We start from the raw sequence: 19,859 nt of genomic DNA, 5'->3' as shown, positions 1-19,859 counted from the left end.
TACCTGAGCCGGAAGCTCCTGCCCCGAGAGGTAGCCTACTCCACAACTGAAAAGGAGTGCCTGGCGATCGTGTGGGCCCTACAGAAACTGCAGTCGTATCTGTACGGCCGCTCCTTCACGATCGTCACTGATCACAATCCCCTGAGTTGGCTAAACCGTACTGCTGGAACCAACGGCAAGCTCCTACGGTGGAGCCTGTCATTGCAGCAGTACGACTTTACGATCCAACACAAAGCAGGCAGCCGACACCAAAACGCTGATGGGCTGTCGCGGTGTCAGGGGGAACCCGACCCAACAGCGCCAATAGCTGCTACGGAAGGCGTCCTGTTGACACCTCCCTGAGCAGAGCTCGGGAAGGGGGAGGTGTGACGCCGGGCGACGCCCAGTCGTCCGAGGATTCGCGGCCGATTGTCCGATCGCAACCGTGATCGGAAAACTGACATTCTTTATTTTTAAAATAGAAGTTTTTCCTTCCTGCCTTCCCCCCCCTTTTGCCATGAGGGCTGAATGGGCCTGCGTTAGCATATGGCTAAAGCAACCTGGTTTAGCAAGAAATCCTGTTAAGGCTCCCGGAAAAGCTCTGGTGACACTAATGTGCTAATTGGGCAGAGCTGAAATACCAACAGAGTCTATTCAACAGGGGAAGCTAGCACAGCATGAGGTCTATTGACACCTACATTCCTCCCAGTCTTGACGGCACCGACTAGACTGAGTATGGAATGCATGGTGTTGATAACTTTGTCACATTTTGCAAATACCATCCATGGGAGGAATATGAAAATTACATAATTTTGTTTCCCTAATTCTGTAGAATATGGTGATACTAGACATAGCCAGGTAACCCGAGCAGGGGCTGAGATATGAATAATGGGGTCCCCGTGCGCCCCAAATATTACAAGTTTGATGTCCTATGAACGTGTATTCTCAGCCCAATCTGAATATGAAATCGGTTTGCATGTGCGACAAAACCCCGGCGGGGTATGAAATTGGACATATTTTGTGGATGGCTGGAAGTTCCTCCCCTGAGAACTCACTGCCTGACACGCCCCTGGGCTGAGCTTGAGACTCCGCCCAGAAATGTCAGTGCTCAAAACTGATTGCATGAGGACCCCCAGCCAATTCCCCCACTTTCCATCATACCGAAAAGACTGCCACTGCTTGGGGAAATAGCAGTGGCCATCTTGCAGGCGGAGCAACGGCCATGTGGTTCGGCCATATTGCGAACTAACTGCAACAAAGGAACTTTGTCTTTTCCCGAACGGACTTTCCACAGAATCATAAGTATTCGTTCTTTTTATCCCTTTTTCTTTTATGTACTGTGTTATCACTGTCTCTCATCGTTTAATTGTTCACGATTGTCTGTATATATTAATTATTTATATTGTAACAAATAAAGGCTTTTTAAAAGGTCTTTACCTCTCAGTAAAACCTTCTATTCAGTATACACAGACGAGACCTAAACTTCCGAAGGGACGCTACTGTTTTGATAGATAGATAGGAATTGCACAGTTTTAACCGGTTGTTTGTTTCACAGGTCTATAGCCAGTTAGCAGTTTTCTCTGGGCTGATAGAAAACAGAGATGGTGGCAAATCTACCCCTGGGTTGGAGTAAAAGTGTATTTTCGTAACCTCACAGGCTCCCTACTGCGTCGTGACGCTCAAACTCCGCCAATTCTACGCAGATTGCGTCCATAGCTCTCAATCTGTGTGCTAGAATCGGATCGGACGGTTTTGCGTGTTCACGGCCAGTGGGGCTCTTGTGACAATGGGTACTGGAGAGGCAGACCCACTATAGAGTCACATTTAAGTGCCATCACTCTCAAATGTGACATGCTGCTTTGCTTTATTTATTTTTTTTTACACCTGGGTAGCATCACCACAAGTCAAACAATGCCATTTGTGGTGCTACAAAGGCTGCCATTCAGTTTCATGAAATTGCAGCCCAAAAGGCAGTCGTGGCCACTGCTAGTAGCCGAAGGCTGTCCAGCCAGACAAGTGAACATTTCGGCTTCTACTGTGAGAGATGCTTGGCAGACAAGCACGAACCATCCTCTGAGCAGTGGCCCAAGAAAGTGAAGCAGGAGGCTTACCGCAGTACACAGGAACAAGGCAGACAGCTGCAAATATCCTGCACAGCTGACTGATACTTGCATTAAAGCCATTAACAGACACACAGCTGCTCCTGACTGAAACAACCATTTGCCGTAATTTAAGTCAACAGTCTTCTGGCAAACAGAGAAAGTTCAAACATGTGTGGCTTAGCCAAGCATCATGTTCTGTTTTATGGGGAAAGGGAAGAAGAGGCCGGAAGGCGTACATTTGAAATTGGCGCCGGTAGACTTGGGCGCAGGATACAGCGGTATATAGCTGATCCTGCTTCTGCACAAGTCCGGGCCGATTTAATTACTATTCCCCCTCCAGGCCGACATGGATAGTGGGGGAATGAAATAATTCGGCTTCCAGCGATTGCTGGAGGCCGAATTATTATGTTTTTAAGCAACTTCGGCTCTGTCTTCTGACGGAGCCGACGTTACTCCCTGAGCGCTTCAATAGGAATGATTCCTATTGAAGTCTATGGAGGCGCCGGCTGCGCCCAAATCTAGCAGCGCTGAAAAGCACTGCTCCGGCCGGAAGTGCTCAGGGGCAAAGATTTCAGCTGAAAATATAAGGCACTGCCAATTGCTTGTCACATGCATTAAGTCAGGAAAAGAAAGAAGATAGTCATCACACTGACAGCCAATACAAACTGTTTTGGTCCTTAAAGTGTACCCAAGACCTCATTAACTAAAGATTTGATATTTACCCAGGGCTTCCTCCCGCCCCATAAACACGTCCGAGTCCCACGCCGTCCTCCCGCAGTCTGCCGTTCAGCCCCAGTAACTGGCTCAGTCATGTCAGTCTGGGTCTACTACGCATGTGTGGGAGGTCCATGCATGCGCAGAAGACCCAGACTAGACCCGACTGAGCCAGGACTGATTGCGGCTGAGCGGCAGACTGCGGGAGGATGGCGTGGGCCTCAGACGTGTTTATGGGGCTGGAGGAAGCCCTGAGTAAATATCAAATCTTTAGTTAATGAGGTCTCTGGTACACTTTAAGGCCTCTTTTAGTCAGGCAGCTGACAGGCGGTGAATTCACTGCCTGTCTGCTGCTCTTCTATGGCGGCCGGGCACTTGCTTGCACACAATGCTGCGGGCTCGGTCCTCGCTTCGCTCGGACCACTTTTTATTCTATGTACACTTGGATAGTGGACATTGCATACCAGGACCCAGGCTGCTAACTCGAGTTGCAAAGTTAAAGCTGCTGATGGGTATTATGGGGTTAATTTATGACCTGCATGACTCTGCACATCATGCTCAGTAAAATTTGTATGCTATCGGGTATGCTGAAATGTTGGAACACCGGCACTAGACACGGAGCAGTGCTTTTCAGCGCTGCTAGATTTGGGCGCAGCCAGCGCCGCCATAGACTGTAATGGGAATCAGTCTATAGCGGCGTTCAGTGAGTAACGTCGGCTCCGTCAGAAGACGGAGCCGAAGTTGCTTAAAAAACACAATAATTCGGCCTCCAGCAATCACTGGAAGCCGAATTATTTCATTCCCCCACTATCCATGGCGGCCTAGAGGGGGAATAGTAATTAAAACGGCCCGGACTTGTGCAGCAGCAGGATCAGCCATTTACTGCTGTATCCTGCGCCCAAGTCTACCGGCGCCGATTTCAAATGTACTCCACTAGACAGGGCCCCCCCTCTTAGGTGAACCTAAGAAATTAGATATTTACTTATGAAGAGGGAAAGCTTTGGATCCTCCAGAGGCTTTCCATTTTCTCCTCGAGACCACAGCCACTGCCAGGGAGCCCCTTGAAGTTTGTGTCCACACTACACAGCTGTGCAAGCATAACTGCTCCTGGCAGTAGCACAGAGCTGCTCATGGACGAGTGGCTCTGGCTTACTGCGCAGTCACAGCCGTACTCACGCAGACGTAGTATGGCCACGCTCATGCATAAAGAGGAACGTAACAATTCCGACAAGCTCAGCAACCCACTGTTGCGTGGAAGATATGGGAAGGAACCGGAGGATTCCCTCTTCTAAAGCAAGTATCAGGGTTTTTTTGGGGTGGGGGTGTAGTCACTGAAATCATATGAAAGCTGTTCACTGATATCAAGCAAAAATCAGACATAATGATTCGTTCTTTTCCGCCCAACTACCGTCTAAACTTGGTCTGTTGAACAATAGTTGGGCGTGTGTATGAAAAGACAACCAACTGATAACAAGTTGTTTGCCCGGTTCATCTGGCAGATCAACCTGCCCAACTATTGTGCAGGTTGGCCGCATGTGTACAAGTCATTTGAACGACTTGCTGTTGCAGACATTTGCTTCCGCATGCATTAATTGAGTTGGTTGTTCTGTTGGTCAGCAGCACGTATACGTAATTGCTGCATAAACTATCATGTCCGCTGTCGTGTTGGCGGAAAAGTTGCTTGTGTGCCATCAGTCTGACTGAACAGTATGCCATATATAGCATAGGGAGCCAACCATCAGACTCCTCCCATTACCAAAATATAATTTCAGCCTTGGGAATAAATATAATCACATGCAGACATGCATGTACAAATTGAGTTTTGGCCGAAATAGATCCTAGAAAGGACTGCAATGCTTGAGGCAGGATCAGACCACAGATAAAGGCTATTACAGCCATACTGCAGAACCAGGGCCAGGAGACATCATGAGACTGTCCCAGGAAATGAGATGCTCATTGAAACAATGAGATGTCACTGCCTGGGGGACTGATTTCTATGGCTCTGGCACTGATGACCCTAATCACAGCCATCCCTGCCCCTGCTGTCTCCCCTCTCACAGCATACACAGCAGCCAGGCCCCGAGCATGAATACACTTACCTGAGTCTCACCTACCGGCGCCGCCATCTTGCTCTTTGCTCTGTCACCGCACTCGCCGGATCTCGTGAGACGCCGCCGGGAACACACAGCCAGGCACTACCGCAATTCTAGCCAATAGGGTCCTCCGACGTCGCCTGAAAGAGACGGCAGCAGCAGGCACGGGTCACCTTGTTTAGCTCTTCCCTTCCGTGAAGCGCTTGCCGCCATCTTGAGCCAGGGCATGCAGTTAGTCAAGATGAACAGGCCACATCTTTGTAATGGGCATATTAGAACGTGGGATTAGCGTTTTGGTGGGCGGAGTGTGTACTAAGGCCGCCATATTTGAAAAGGGCAAATCAAAAGACGGTATAGATTGATTGCATTTACCTTATTCTGGGCTCTCTGAGTGCATTTTATATATATTTAGCGATAATAAATAGGAAGACTCCAGGTCTGTATAAAATGCTTCGAAAAGCATGGACAAACTTATGAATGTATTTTCCTGGTTCCTCAAGGCAACCCTGACGTAGAGCAAGGAAATAGAAACTGAGCACAATAGCACAGATTATGAAAAACTACAAAATCTGAGGTAACCTAGTGAAAAGTGCATGGCTGAAGAAGGATCCTAAAAGAGACTTCATTTGTCTTCCTCTGCAGTCAGAGGCGTATCTAGAGGGGTACAGGCCACGGGCGCCACAGCACCAAGGGCGCCATGCCTGCCCCTGTGCTGCACCCCATGCCTGCCCCTGTGCTGCACCGCCATGCCCCCCTATCAGTCAGATAAAATGAATTCTGTTATCTGGGGATCATGGCTACTTAACTTATGTATGTAGGGTGCACTTGGCCTAGTGTTAGAAAAGAGGACAGAGAGGGAATAAGAAGAGATAGTTCCAAAGAAGTAACGTCAGCAATATCCCCAGCCAGAAAACACAGACAACCATAACACATGCCTCCGAGAAAGGATGCTGTTTTCTGAGGGAAAGGGGGCTCTGATGGGGGGGGGGTGCATTTTCAGTGTTTGCCATTGGCTCTGTATTACGAGATACGCCTCTGTCTGCTGTCTCGTTCCAGTGGTGGACCCCCGAAAGTCTGCTGGAGGATGCCTTGCACATGCACTCTAGCTCCATTCTACTTAACTTTCTTCAGTAATAGCCGGATCTGGTCCACGCAAGAGCCGCCTGAGCAGTAGCATGGACCCTATGGGGCTCAGCTATTTCTGTCAGAGCCTGAGCTGGTAATGCGCATACACACGGAGATCACACTTTGGAACGGTGCTGAAAAGGAAAATGGGGGAAGCCTCTTTAAGATCCAGACCCTTATCAGACCACATATTACCACAGACACTTATCTAAGAAGAAGGAAGGCTTTGGGTCCTACAGAGCCTTCCTGTTCCTCTCACAATATACGCGTACCAGCGCTGGCTCCTCCCTTTGAATCCCCTGCCGCGGGAGGCTTCGAAAGTGTTCTCTTCGAGAGCTCTAGTGCTCCCGAAGACGGTAGGCCCTGTACTGCGCATGGAAGAGAGCGCTCTAGCGCAGGTGCGTTATGCAGCCCCCTGAAGACTTCTGAAGCATCATGCAGCGGCATAGGGCAGTATTGGTCTGATCGTTAAATACTGCTACCGGGGGAGACAGTGCTGGAATATGGGGACCATGAGAGGAGCGGGAAGGCTCTATAGGACAGAGAGCCTTCCCTCTCCATAGGTAAGTATTGGTTTGTTTTTTAGGGGGCTTCCCAATAGCTTTAACAAACACTTTTTGTGGTAATGCAGTGCATTGGGATTCCACAAACCGTTAAACCACATCGGCCGCAACATCGTGGGACACTTATACAAGGGCTAAATTCTTGGCCAAGACAGTTTATCTTTTCTCTGCTTTACATAAAACACTAACCTCCCCTCTCCACTGCATAACACTACCCTATCCCTCTCTCATGCCTATAACTACCCTCCACCCATCCTCCTCATACTAACCTACACTTCTTGCTGCAGTCGCTATTCAGTGTGCCGTCTCTTGTGTCTATTTTGGTTAATAATGACCGCCTCAGTTGATAGGCGTGTGTACAGAGGGCCCCAAACAGCAACAGCCACTCTGCAAGCGATCCCCCCGAGGCCAACTTCTTTAAAGTTGGCCCCCGCCCGCCACATGACATCACACACACGCCACTCCGTTGTCCCTCCGGCCCTTGCATAGCAACAGAACACGCTGTCAGCTGACGAGCGTCTTTCCGGGCTGGACAAGGGATGTTGCCCAAGGGGATGGGGCAGGGGACATCAGTATTCTGTGATCGCACCTTAACACTAACCTCTCCTCCAGGACGCAAATTCTGCCTGGTTGCATAAAGTGCTACAAAATTGACCCTGAACAGCCACCATGGCCGAGTTTGACCAGTGGGTGCACTTATTTTTAGCACCTTCACCAGCCATGCAGGTTGGATGGCCAAGAGGATAGTCGGCAAGTGTGGGCATCAACCTACTAAACTACATTGCACTTTATGAAGTCTAAAAGGATGTTACATTTAGGGCAATAGCATGTAGTAAGGGGTATTTTTTTATTCATGTACAAGGCTAGCATCATGTTTTGTTAATAATGAGTTTTTACACCTTTCACTCTTATAGTGATTTGTAGTTCATTGATCTGTGGGCTGAAGAATATGGCAGGGAAACATTGCACTGGCTGGTCCTGCTGGGATCTAAAGAAGAGATGTTTATAAAAATTCAGGCATTCAGAAAGAGAAGTGCTAGAAGCCAGCCCAGCGGGTGATTCAGGAATCAGGTGTTTTGGTTCTGGACACAAAGCACCCAGAACTTGTGCTGTATGCTGGAGGAGAAAGAAGCTCAATGCTGGACTTATGCATTAAAGTACCCCTGAACCAGGAACAAAAACAAAAATGAATGAAACCCATGGTGGGCTAGATTAGTTTTTGAGAAGTGTCCTGGGAGCTGGATGAGGTGAGCCAGCAAGAAAGTCCATAAGTATATTCTGCTAACATGATTGGGTGGACAGCACCATCTCAAACTTCTAGCTTTCAGATAGGTTGTAGCAATGATACACCCACACTATTTGGCCTATTGGAATGCTTCACATTTTAGACATTACTGTCTGTGATTGGAGAACTGTTCCCTATGGACTTTCTCGCTGGGGCACCTAAACCATACTAGCTCTAAATCCGGGTGCTGCTCTTTGTCTTCAACTCCCCCCTCCCATTTCCTTGTCTTCTTCATTTTTGATGGGATTTTTCAGTGGGTTATTTTAACCAGGGCTGTGGAGTCGGTCCAAAAATCCACCGACTCCGACTCCTCAGTTTAGGATTCCACCGACTCCGACTCCTCGACTCCGACTCCTCTAATTTGCATATTACAATTTTGTTGATTAAAAGTATATAACATGAAATTCGTCTCTTAACTGCCAACGCCTAGGAATTTTACAAGACAACTGAAGTGAGAAGGATATGTAGACTACTATATTTATTGCCTTTAGACTAAAACTAGTCCTTGGTAAGAGTACTTGTAAAAGGTACAAACCGGAACAAAGAACATCTATCAGGCCCTAGGCAATGTAAGTGTGGGTACATGTAAGAATGATGTGCAGGTACTCTGCAGGGGAATGAGGAGATTCTTCCTCTATTACACATTCTTCATGCACAATCTGAACAAGGTTTATGGGTGACAGACAACACCTCTGTGTTCAATGTGCACAGCATTCTCAGTGGATTCCCTGCAGCTCTGTGGGGAGTGCATATGTAGAGTATAGTACTACTGTGTAACAAAGTAAACCTGAGACAGATGAAATTAAAGTTTTATACATACCTGGGGCTTCCTCCAGCCGCCTTCAGGATAATCAGTCCCTCGTTGTCCTCCTCCACCACCTGGATCTTCTGCTATGAGTCCAGGTACTTGAGCCAGTCGGGCGTAGTGCGCATGCACACACTCCGCCGCCAGGAGCATACTACACCTGTGCAGCACTATTGCGCAGGTGCAGAATGTTCCTGGCTGTGGGAGCGGCATGCGGCCGGACAGCGCTGACTGGCTGAATTACCAGGACTCATAGCAGAAGTTTCGGGTGGTGGAGGACAGCGAGGGACTGATTAGCCTGAAGGGGGCTGGAGGAAGCCCCAGGTATGTATAAAACTTTACTTTTCATCTGTCTCAGGTACCCTTTAATTTGTAGTCACCAAACCAAATTTTAACAACATATCAAATTTTTTATTTCATCAGCAAAGGGAGTGCATACATTTGCATAAATCAGCATCAGTGCACAATTATTTCCATCTCATTGACCATCTCTATTAGTGACACAGCTACACATTAGGCTGTATTCTTACAGCATAGATGTTATTTAGTATATATAAGAGATTCCTGTGTACACATCATATATACTGTACAGTCACAATCAGATATGTATATCTGACCTTAAAAATACGGGAACTGCTTTATTGAAGCAGCACAAGTAACTAATTTTGATTGGTTTATTTCATTTTTGTGGACAGCTATTACTGTATATATACTGTATTTATACCTTATTTTTAATGACTATTATCTGAGAAATAGAACATTTTATCATATTTTCTATTTTAATTACAGTTACAAATTCATTAGGAGTCGGAGTCGGTGCATTTTTTCCCGACTCCGACTCCAGGCACCCAAAATTGCCCGACTCCACGACTCCGACTCCACGACTCCGACTCCACAGCCCTGATTTTAACCAGAAAGTTTCCCCAAGTTTAAAACTGCACAACCGCAAGAGCAAGTCCGAAATTCGAATAGGACGGGGGACAGGGGTACGCTGAGGACAACGAGCACACCGGGACACTTCTGAATAGGTAATCTAGCCTACCATAGGCTTCATTTTACAGGTTTTCCCTCCATTCAGGGGTACTTAAGGAACCAAGGCTGGATGTATACTTTTATCACACAGGTCAACTTTCTTTGTGCTCCATGTACAATTGCACCCCTCCCATTCCATGTGCAGGCCCTTCTTTCGTGTGTAACATCTTGTACACCCTTCTTGAGCAGAATCCTCTTCTAGACAAGACACAGAACATTTATATCACACTTTTCTCCCGGTGGACTCAAAGTGCCAGAGCTGCAGCCACTTAAGACGTGCTCCATGGGCTACCAGGATCGTTAGGGAGCCTTGCCCAAAGACTCCTTACTCTTTTACATACAGGCTTGAGCCGGAATTTGAACCCTGGTCCAGGGCTCTTTAACAGCGCTCCTATAGCATGGCCATGCCCGTGAATGAGCACATTTTTACAGAGCATGTGCAAGTTCACGAACTGAACATGCCCAGTAAACACAGCTGCTTGTGCACGTAAGGAATCTCTTTTCTGGGCATGCACAAAACTTGAGCACATTTAACAAAAATGTGATCATTTATGGCCGTGCTACAGGGGTGAATCTGAAGACAAGGAGCTTCCTGCGAAATGTATTAGACTGTTCCGCAATTAAATACAAAGAAGTTAAGATCACAGAAATTGGATCGGCGCTGGAAGAAATCGGGATCGCAGGAAGGTAAGTAATCCTGAATGTGATAAAGCAATATAATAAAATATAATAAATAAAGCCTTGGTGGACTTCCATCCAGCATGTACATAGCTTAAAGCAAACCTGTGAGGTTTGCTACAGCTTATTTTGGATACTTACCTCGGGAGGGGGATGCCTCTGGATCTGACGTAAAAAGCCGAGCCTGATTGGGTCTGTGCTACTGTCAACAAGTTTTTCGGGTGTCTCTGCACTGGAAGGGGCCAGTGGAGGAGGATGGGGAAGCCTATGGAGGATCCATTTATGGAGTTTTACGGCTGTGGGTATGGGGAGTGCCGATTGGACTTGGTGTCTTATAGGGTACTTCAGGACTTTGCCACCCTGGAAAACATCTTTCTAATCTGCCCCCTTTTTGGGGAACCTGGAGTTACAGATTGCCCAGCAAGCTCTTGGTGAACCAGAACTCCTAGGAGTATGTAAGGGGCTAGAAGAGACCGAAAAGCCTCCTTACTAAAATGCTATGCAAAACAGAAGTTTGCCATCTTAAAGGATGCCAGAGCTAAACTATTATATAAAAACGGGGGGGGGGGGAGCAGGCATGTATTAGATGCCTTTCTCATGCCCAACGCTCCCCCCATTCTCCTCTGTCCCTCTCCTTTGTACTGTAAATTCACCGCCGTAGTTAAGTCCAGGTTGCCAGAATCGGGCTACCTGAATCCCGCGATCTGGACTGAGCTGCGGTAGAGGATTTACTGTACAGAGGGAGACAGAGGAGAACAGGGGGAGCGGTGGGCATGAGAGGCATTTGATATGTGCCTGCTCCCCGTTTTTATATAATTGTTCAGCTCTGGTATCCTTTAAGGCTGCTTTCACAGTGGGACGTTACAGGTGCATGTTAGTGCAGCCTGTAACGCTCCCCCAATGCACAGCAATGTAACACAAGTGGGCTGTTCACACTGCCCACGTTGCGTTACATGTAACGCTACACGTTGTAGTGAAAGTGCAGCATGCTGTGCGTTCTACGCGGCTTAGCCACGGTAGACTGTTTGCACATGCTCAGTGGGGGGCGGAGAGGAGGCGGGGAGATGCCACATGGCTACTTAATATGCACTGCACTGGCGGCCGCTGATTGGCCGGCGGAACCACGTGATGCGGAGTGTCTCGTTCCGCATCACGTGGTCCCGCCGGCCAATCAGCGCCACTCTGGGAGACCTTATGCGGATAGAGCCGCCTAACGCGGCTCACTCTACCGTCCTCTCCCGCACCACCATGCGTTGCATTAGGTTCACGTTATGCGACCATAACGTTCCTTAAAAAGCAACTTCTTAGTGTGTAAGTAGCCTAAAACAAGGTATTTGTGATTATTCAGGTTGGACTGAGCTCAGCTGAATATGCAAATCATCTCTTTGTTGTCCCTGATAGCATCTCCAGAACCGCTGGAATGTTTTTGGGAACCTTTCTTTTCCTCTCTTTTTCATGACTAACGTACACATCAGTATAAATACGCCCGTTTCTCTATTAAAATGGTTTTTTGATACCCATTCTCCAAACTGATTTCTAAATGTTAAATTGAATATAACGCAAAGATTGTAGAAAGTGCCAGTGTGGTTTAAATTATGAACTGACACCATTTGCTCATTATTTGTTTGAGTATGCATGTCTAGGGGTGTCCATGAAAATGTGACAGAAGTCCCTCTCTCTTTTCTCAGAAGCGTGGGAGATATGCATCTTTCCGTAGTGACTACAGTATATCCCTGGTAGAGAACACTGATGAATCTCAGCAGCTACTGGTTTGCTGACACAGGCTGGTGATATAATGGTAGTGTGACTGTGCTGACATGCATGCAGCTGTTATGAGAACTGTTTGTCTCAAATTCAGATTGATTCGTGTTTAAAGGACGACTGGAGTGAGAAGAATATGGAGGCTGCCATATTTATTTCCTTTTAAACAATACCAGTTGCCTGGCAAACCTGCTTATCCTTCTGAATGACACCAGAAACATGCATGCAGCTAATCTTGTCAGATCTGACAATGATGTCAGAAACATCTGATCTGCTGCATGCTTGTTCAGGGTCTATGGCTATAAGTATTAGAGGGGGAGGATCAGCATGTTAACCAGGCAACTGGTATTGCAGGATCAAACAACTTGAGGAAAACTCTCCACAAGATGCCCCTGGGTCATGGACGCACCAGGTTTAAAATATTGTTTCCTGGTTTTTAGTCTCTAAACCTAGATGCGTCTTATGGCACGAAAAATATGGTAATCATTTTCTGATCAGGGGTTGTTTGAGTGATCGACTGATTGCTTCATTGGGGCATTACTGAACCATGTATGAGCAGCTTTAGTTCAATGAGGTGCCATCAGTGGCAAAGCATTAGGTATGTATATTTGTTCTTTAAAATTCCCGACAGTTGGGTGTTTTGGCTCTTCCTACATAAAAGTTTTGCATATTTTGTCTGGTTATGTAAAAATATTCACCTGCAACAAACAATGGAAGCTTCCATAGAAATGTCCTTTTCCTGTAAACAATTGTCTGCTAGGCCTGGCTGCAAGCCAAAGGTCATGAGCAGGTCATGTACCTAATATTAACTTAAAAAACTATGGTTAGCTCACTTCAAACTGCCTGGTAGCCTACAACCTTGGCTTCAGACAGAATTTTGCTTTAGCTTTGAGTAGTATAAGGGCCGGTTCATCTGCTCCATGTTTACCACCGGCAACGGCTCTCATCATCAGAGTGAATGGGCAGCGCCTGTATCGCCATTGCACGAATGCTGTGTTCCAATCCCAATTTTTCCTGTCATTTCAGTCAAACCAGGAAGCAACATGCTGCTTCCTTTGTCGCTTACTGCCTCATCTCCTGCGGGGGAGAAAACACACCGGAAGCCGCCAGAAGATGTCAAATACTTTTTTGCACGTGTGCAGAAAAGCATTTGACCCACATGTTGGCAGAAGCCCGAGTTAACCAGCTTTAAAGATGGCTTTAAAGGAAACCATAGATTAAAAATAATAAAAGTTTTATACATACCTGGGGCTTCTTCCAGTCCCATGCGCACTGATCGCTCCCACAACGTCGTCCTCCGCTGCCTGCAGCTCCAGTATCAGGTCCCGATACTTCAGCCAGTCGCGGCCAGTCTGCGCAAGTTAAGTGCGCACTCTGCGTAACTCTCCAGTGACCGCTGAAGAGATGCATAGAGAGCGCACTTCCTCTTGCGCAGACTGGCCGATATAACAGGACCTGATACCGGAGCTGCAGGAAGCGGAGGACGGAGGCGTGGGAGCGATCCGTGCGCATGGGGCTGGAGGAAGCCCCAGGTATGTATCAATCTTTTATTATTTTTACACTTTAAGCACACCTGAACTGAATCAAAATTCTACATGCTGGCTATATCTGGGGCTTCTTTTATGTCCCCCTACACCAGCCTTTCTCGACCTTTTTACCTTGGAGGAACCCTGTAAATAACTTTTGGATCTCAAGGAACCCCTGCAAACAATTTTTTGGTCTTGAGGAACCCCTACATTTATTTTTCAGGAGGAATGGTCTTTAAATAGGTTAGGCTGCTAATTTCACTATCTCCTATTACACTGCCACTCATTATACTGTCTCCTGACCCCCCAATTTAGTGCTTCTTGTTACAGTACCACCTATTATAGTGTGCTCATTTATACTTCCCCCACGATGGGGTAAAATGCCAAGGAACCCCTGCAGAGTCCTCAAGGAACCCTGGTTGAGAAAGCCTTCCCTACACGGTGAGGCACCTCAGTGTCGCCAGCCTCCCCTTCGTATTGGAACTTTGTTCCGCTATTGCCCCCCCCCCTTCACAGCTGATGGGTGCATGTTCTGCCCACTAAGTGCGTACTATCCTATGGCTATGTGGACCCAGTGGCAGGTAAGACAACTGCTACATTCCTAGCTTGTGGCTTCGACTGAATTACTATTATTTGGTGCTTGGCATCTATTATTTGGTATTTGGCATCTTTAGCACTATATAAAACACACACGCGCCCACATATACACCGGCAACCACGTGGGGCACATGTATGAGGACGGAGAGCGAAGCCAGATAGGAAAAGTATACTGCACAGGGCACAGTGCCGGGAGTCTCGTTGCTTATCCCAATATAGCACACAGTTACCACCGTGCACTTGATCAAGCCTGGAACCCACTAGGAGCGCTTTTCTGAGCACTTTGTGATTTGAAAAGCTCTTGCTAATGTAATGCTATGGGTGTGATCCCACTAGAGGAATGTGATTTTATAAACATCCCCCATAGCATTACATTAGCAAGAGCTTTTTCAATTCACTAGCGCTTAGAAAAGGCTGGGAGTGGGTTTGAGCCCTCAAGCATGTCGGCCGTACATCTTGCAACATGTCCGATTGATACATGCGACTAATTTCAGCCTGAAATTGGTTGCATTGTCAATTTGGCATGCTCTTGGTGGCATCGATTTCCATCCGATCTGATTATAATAATCTCGGATGGTCAATCGGCTGCCAAGTTGTCTGATCTATGGCCACCTTAGGGGTAAGTTTCAAATCTGGGAAAGAAAGGCCGAAAACTATTAGAGGCCCAGTGCACACCAAAAACCTCTAGCAGATCTGCAAAACGCTAGAAGTTTTTGAAGCAGATTTCAGAGCGATTCTAGGCATGAGAGAGGTTTTCTAAACATTGAACAGCTTCTGTAACAAAAACGACTAGAAAACCACTCTGATCTAGCGTTTTTCAGTGCAGTTTTCCACTTTCCTATACTTTAACATTAAGGCAGAAACGCCTCAGAAATGTAAAAAATGCTGCAGCCCCCGAGTTTGCGTTTGTGGAAAAAACGAACTGCTCTGGTGTGCACCATCCCATTCACTTTCATTAGCCAAGCAGTTTTCCCCGTGCAAGCGTTTTTAAAAACGCTCCAGAACTGCTCTGGTGTGCACCAGCCCACAATCTATGCCTAGTGTATGGCATTAATTGCCAATTTGATTATTGTTTGTGTTTCCCTGTTTGTCAAATACAGTGGTTTGCAAAAGTATTCGGCCCCCTTTAAGTTTTCCACATTTTGTCATATTACTGCCACAAACATGAATCAATTTTATTGGAATTCCACGTGTAAGACCAATACAAAGTGGTGTACATCTGAGAAGTGGAACAAAAATCATACATGATTCCAAACATTTAAAAAAAATAACTGCAAAGTGGGGTGTGCGTAATTATTCAGCCCCCTGAGTCAATACTTTGTAGAACCACCTTTTGCTGCAATTACAGTCTTTTAGGGTATGTCTCTACCAGTTTTGCACATCTAGAGACTGAAATCCTTGCCCATTCATCTTCTTACCAAAACAGCTCCAGCTCAGTCAGATTAGATGGACAGCGTTTGTGAACAGCAGTTTTCAGATCTTGCCACAGATTCTCGATTGGATTTAGATCTGGACTTTGACTGGGCCATTTTAACACAGATATGTTTTGTTTTAAACCATTCCATTGCTGCCCTGGCTTTATGTTTAGGGTCATTGTCCTGCTGGAAGATGAACCTCCGCCCCAGTCTCAAGTCTTTTGCAGACTCCAAGAGGTTTTCTTTCAAGATTGCCCTGTATTTGGTTCCATCCATCTTCCTATCAACTCTGACCAGCTTCCCTGTCCATGCTGAAGAGAAGCACCCCCAGAGCATGATGCTGCCACCAGTATACAGTATTTGACAGTGGGGATGGTGTGTTCAGAGTAATGTGCAGTGATAGTTTTCCGCCACCTATAGCATTTTGCATTTTGGCAAAAAAGTTCAATTTTGGTCTCATCTGATCAGAGCACCTTCTTCCATGTTTGCTGTGTCCCCCACATGGCATGTGGCAAACTGCAAACAGGACTTCTTATGCTTTTCTGTTAACAATGGCTTTCTTCTTACCACTCTTCCACAAAGGCCAACTTTGTGCAGTGCACGACTAATAGTTGTCCTATGGACAGATTCCCCCGCCTGAGCTGTAGATCTCTGCAGCTCGTCCAGAGTCACCATGGGCCTCTTGGCTGCATTTCTGATCAGCGCTCTCCTTGTTCGGCCTGTGAGTTTAGGTGGACGGCCTTGTCTTGATAGGTTTACAGTTGTGCCATACTCCTTCCATTTCTGAATGATCGCTTGAACAGTGCTCCGTGGGATGTTCAAGGCTTTGGGAATCTTTTTGTAGCCTTAAGCCTGCTTTAAATTTCTCAATAACTTTATCCCTGACCTGTCTGGTGTGTTCTTTGGACGTAATGGTGTTGTTGTTCCCAATATTCTCTTAGACAACCTCTGAGGCCATCACAGAGCAGCTGTATTTGTACTGATATTAAATTACACACAGGTGCACTCTATTTAGTCATTAGCACTCATCAGGCAATGTCTATGGGCAACTGACTGCACTTAGACCAAAGGGGGCTGAATAATTACGCACACCTCACTTTGCAGATCTAAGGCCTGGTGCACACCAGAGGAGTTTTTCTGAGCTTTTTGAGTTTTTAAATCTGCTGCTAATGTTATCCTATGTGTCTGTGCACACTGGAGTAATGAGGTTTTGTAAAAAAAAAAAACCCATAGCATTACATTGGGAAGAGCTTTTAGAGGTTTCAAAAGCTCTTCCCAATGTAATGCTATGGGGTTTTTTTACAAAACCTCATTGCTCCAGTGTGCACAGACACATAGGATAACATTAGCAGCAGATTTAAAAACTCAAAACGCTCAGAAAAACTCCTCTGGTGTGCACCAGGCCAAAGTCTGTATGTTACATTCACTTTTGTACAGTTCTGATCAACTTCTGTATCATTCCTAAAGAAGAAATGTAAAAGATAACTGTAAGCTGTTTAAAAAAAACAAAGTTTAACTTACCTGTGGCTTCTACCAGACCCTTCCAGACGTCCTGTTCCTGTTACTCAGCCATCCTCCATTCCCCCACTGCGGCATCAGTACAACATTATTTTCCCAGTAGTAATGGTCCAGTCTAGATCTCGTGGGGAAGCACGTGATCAGTTTGGTCAGGTGATAGATATGTAAGTCTCTGATTTGCTAATCATGATCATGTGCTAAAGCTGGATGGGATCACAGCAAATCAGAGCTTTGCAAATCTATCAGCTGATCAAACAAAATCACCTGCTTTCCCTATGAGTTCTCCCAGACATGACCATCAATAATTCCCAGCTAAACTAGGGTGCAGTTCCATGGAAAGGTTGGCATCTCTGCCACTCCAGGAGTATGTGACAGGACATGGGAGGAGGCTTTCCACATGCTTCTTCAGACCACCATCACTGGCACGGGCGTACTCACGCAGGTGTAGTTTGGCTGCACTCGTATACAGCGGGGAGCGCAGCCATGTGAAGACATTTAACAAGCTCTTGTTGAATATGTTCCAGGGGTCCACGTGCGGCAATGGTGAGGGCCAGGAGGACATGGAAGCTTATGCAGAATCCAGAGGCTTTTGTTTTCTTAAAGTGGACCCAAATTCAAAATACAAGATTTCAGAAATAAAATCTATTTTCTAAATTATAATAATAAATAGCAGCCTTTTTTCAGCTGCATGATGACAAATATAAAATATTTTACATTTATTGGAGGAACCCCTCCCTTCCTTTCAAATTGCCGGGATTTTTCCGGCAAACTGGTGGAGTAGATGGTGTCTGGCAATGGAGGAATTGCTAATGGCTGCCCCCAGTATAATCCTAGTTATGAAAAGAGAAGGGTGAAAAGCATGCACTGAAATGCTCATAGGTTTGAAGGAGTGTTTATTTATCTTTGTATGTGTCAGAGTGGAGCAACTAAATATTTTTTATTAAAAAAAATGTTTGGTTTGGGTCCGCTTTAAGTATTTTAAAGGGACTCCGAGCAGTGCAGAAACTATGGAAAGATGCATATCATTTTAAAGCTCTCTTTCTCCTCTTTCCAATGATATATAAACCACCGCCCTACCCATTTTAGTTTTCGCTATTTTCACGATTGAAATTGGCGCAGCCGCGATTTCAATCGCTAAAATAGAGAAAACTAAAAGGCGTAGGGCGACGATTTAGGTGTCGCCAGAAAGAGGAGAAAGAGACTTTAAAATGATGTCCATCTTTCCATAGTTACATTGTATTACACAGGGCGACTTTTTCCTAAAGTCAGCAGCTCCATTCTGCTGAATGGAGCTGCTGACACTGGGGAAAGTGTCGTCCTGTGGCGACACCTAAATCGTCACCCTACGCCTTTTAGTTTTCTCTATTTTCGCGATTGAAATCGCGGCCACGGCAATTTCAATCGCGAAAATAGCGAAAACTAAAAGGCGTAGGGTGGTGGTTTATATATCATTGAAAAGAGGAGAAAGAGAGCTTTACAATGATATGCATCTTTCCATAGTTTCTGCACTGCTCGGAGTCCCTTTAAAGCGGTATCGTCACCATAAAAATCTAATTTCAACAGCAACTGGTCTGAGTGGATTAAGTGATAAAGATGCTAATCCTGCATTTAAAACTTGCAAAACTTTTTCTGCTGTTATGGTTGGGAGTTATCACATACTTTAGGAGCACTGGCCCTAGTGCCAAAAAGTTAAATGCTGGGAGTTCTTTTGAATGCTGGGAGTTCTTTTTATCTATAATATATTCCTCCTCTTCCATGTATTTCCCTGCCTAGCTGATCACTTGTGTTTACAAGCAAGGCTGAGGTGACTCAGTGATTGGATGTGTAAATGAAAAAAAGACTCTGGGGGGAGGGCAGCTAATGAATACACAATGAGCAAGAGAAGGGAGGAGGGGACAACAAGAGTTAGGGAGGATATGATGTCAGCATTAGCTTGGCAAAATGGCCACTGCCTAGAATAGGATTTTCTGCTTTCTCTTTATAAAATTCACAGGAATCATTACGTGGATAGCACAATACATCTGCTATGTAAGTAGAAGTAGTATTTATCTACTTATATATGTGTTTTTTATTTCTAGGTTAGCATGGGTGTCGCTTGTTCTTTAATGTTTTTGTAGTACCCCTTCAGGTACACTTTAAGTACTCCTACACACAACACCACAAACACTTATTAGGCATACTCAATATTTGTGCATAAATGCACAGATCGGGCATAAACAATTCACATACTGTAATTACTTGCACACTCAGATGCATTCATTCTATCAGGTTTTTAAGATCGATTTGAACAGAAAACCACTCAGTATGTGGAGAAAATCGATATGAAATGCTTTTATGGTGGATTAGAATATAGAATTTTGTCAATTGGAATATGAGAAAGACTCATATCCTATTCTCCCACGTTTTCTCCAAGGAGATATTTTTAAAGTTTATCTATTAAATAAATTTTAAAGCTCCCATCAAGCAAGAAATGAGTCAACAATCACGTTTTAAGCTTAATTGTTAGTACTTTTTTAATTGCTAAGAGCTCAAAAGTTATTTTTTTCTTTAGATAAGATCAAAAATTATAAAACTCAGGAGAAAAGTTAACTGGATAAAGGCCAAAAATGCCCCATTTATGGGAACAATTGATAATTACCTTCCGACTACTCATGATCCCACAAATC

General features: G+C 45.6%; 1 protein-coding gene across 1 annotated transcript in view; it reads right to left on the bottom strand.

Annotated features, from left to right (window-relative positions):
• The window catches only part of CLPTM1 (CLPTM1 regulator of GABA type A receptor forward trafficking), a 77,204-nt gene extending 72,069 nt beyond the window's left edge, over positions 1-5,135 (bottom strand). Inside the window, exon 1 of the mRNA XM_068250880.1 lies at positions 4,895-5,135. Within this exon, the coding sequence (XP_068106981.1) occupies positions 4,895-4,921 (27 nt within the window). The 5' untranslated portion in view covers positions 4,922-5,135. The remainder of the gene's footprint in view (positions 1-4,894) is intronic.
• Positions 5,136-19,859: the final 14,724 nt, after the last annotated feature.

This window comes from Hyperolius riggenbachi, chromosome 8 (genome assembly GCF_040937935.1).
Source record: "Hyperolius riggenbachi isolate aHypRig1 chromosome 8, aHypRig1.pri, whole genome shotgun sequence".
NCBI lineage: Eukaryota > Metazoa > Chordata > Amphibia > Anura > Hyperoliidae > Hyperolius > Hyperolius riggenbachi.
Note: the sequence above shows the minus strand (reverse complement) of the source record. Positions and strands in the feature narration are given on the sequence as shown.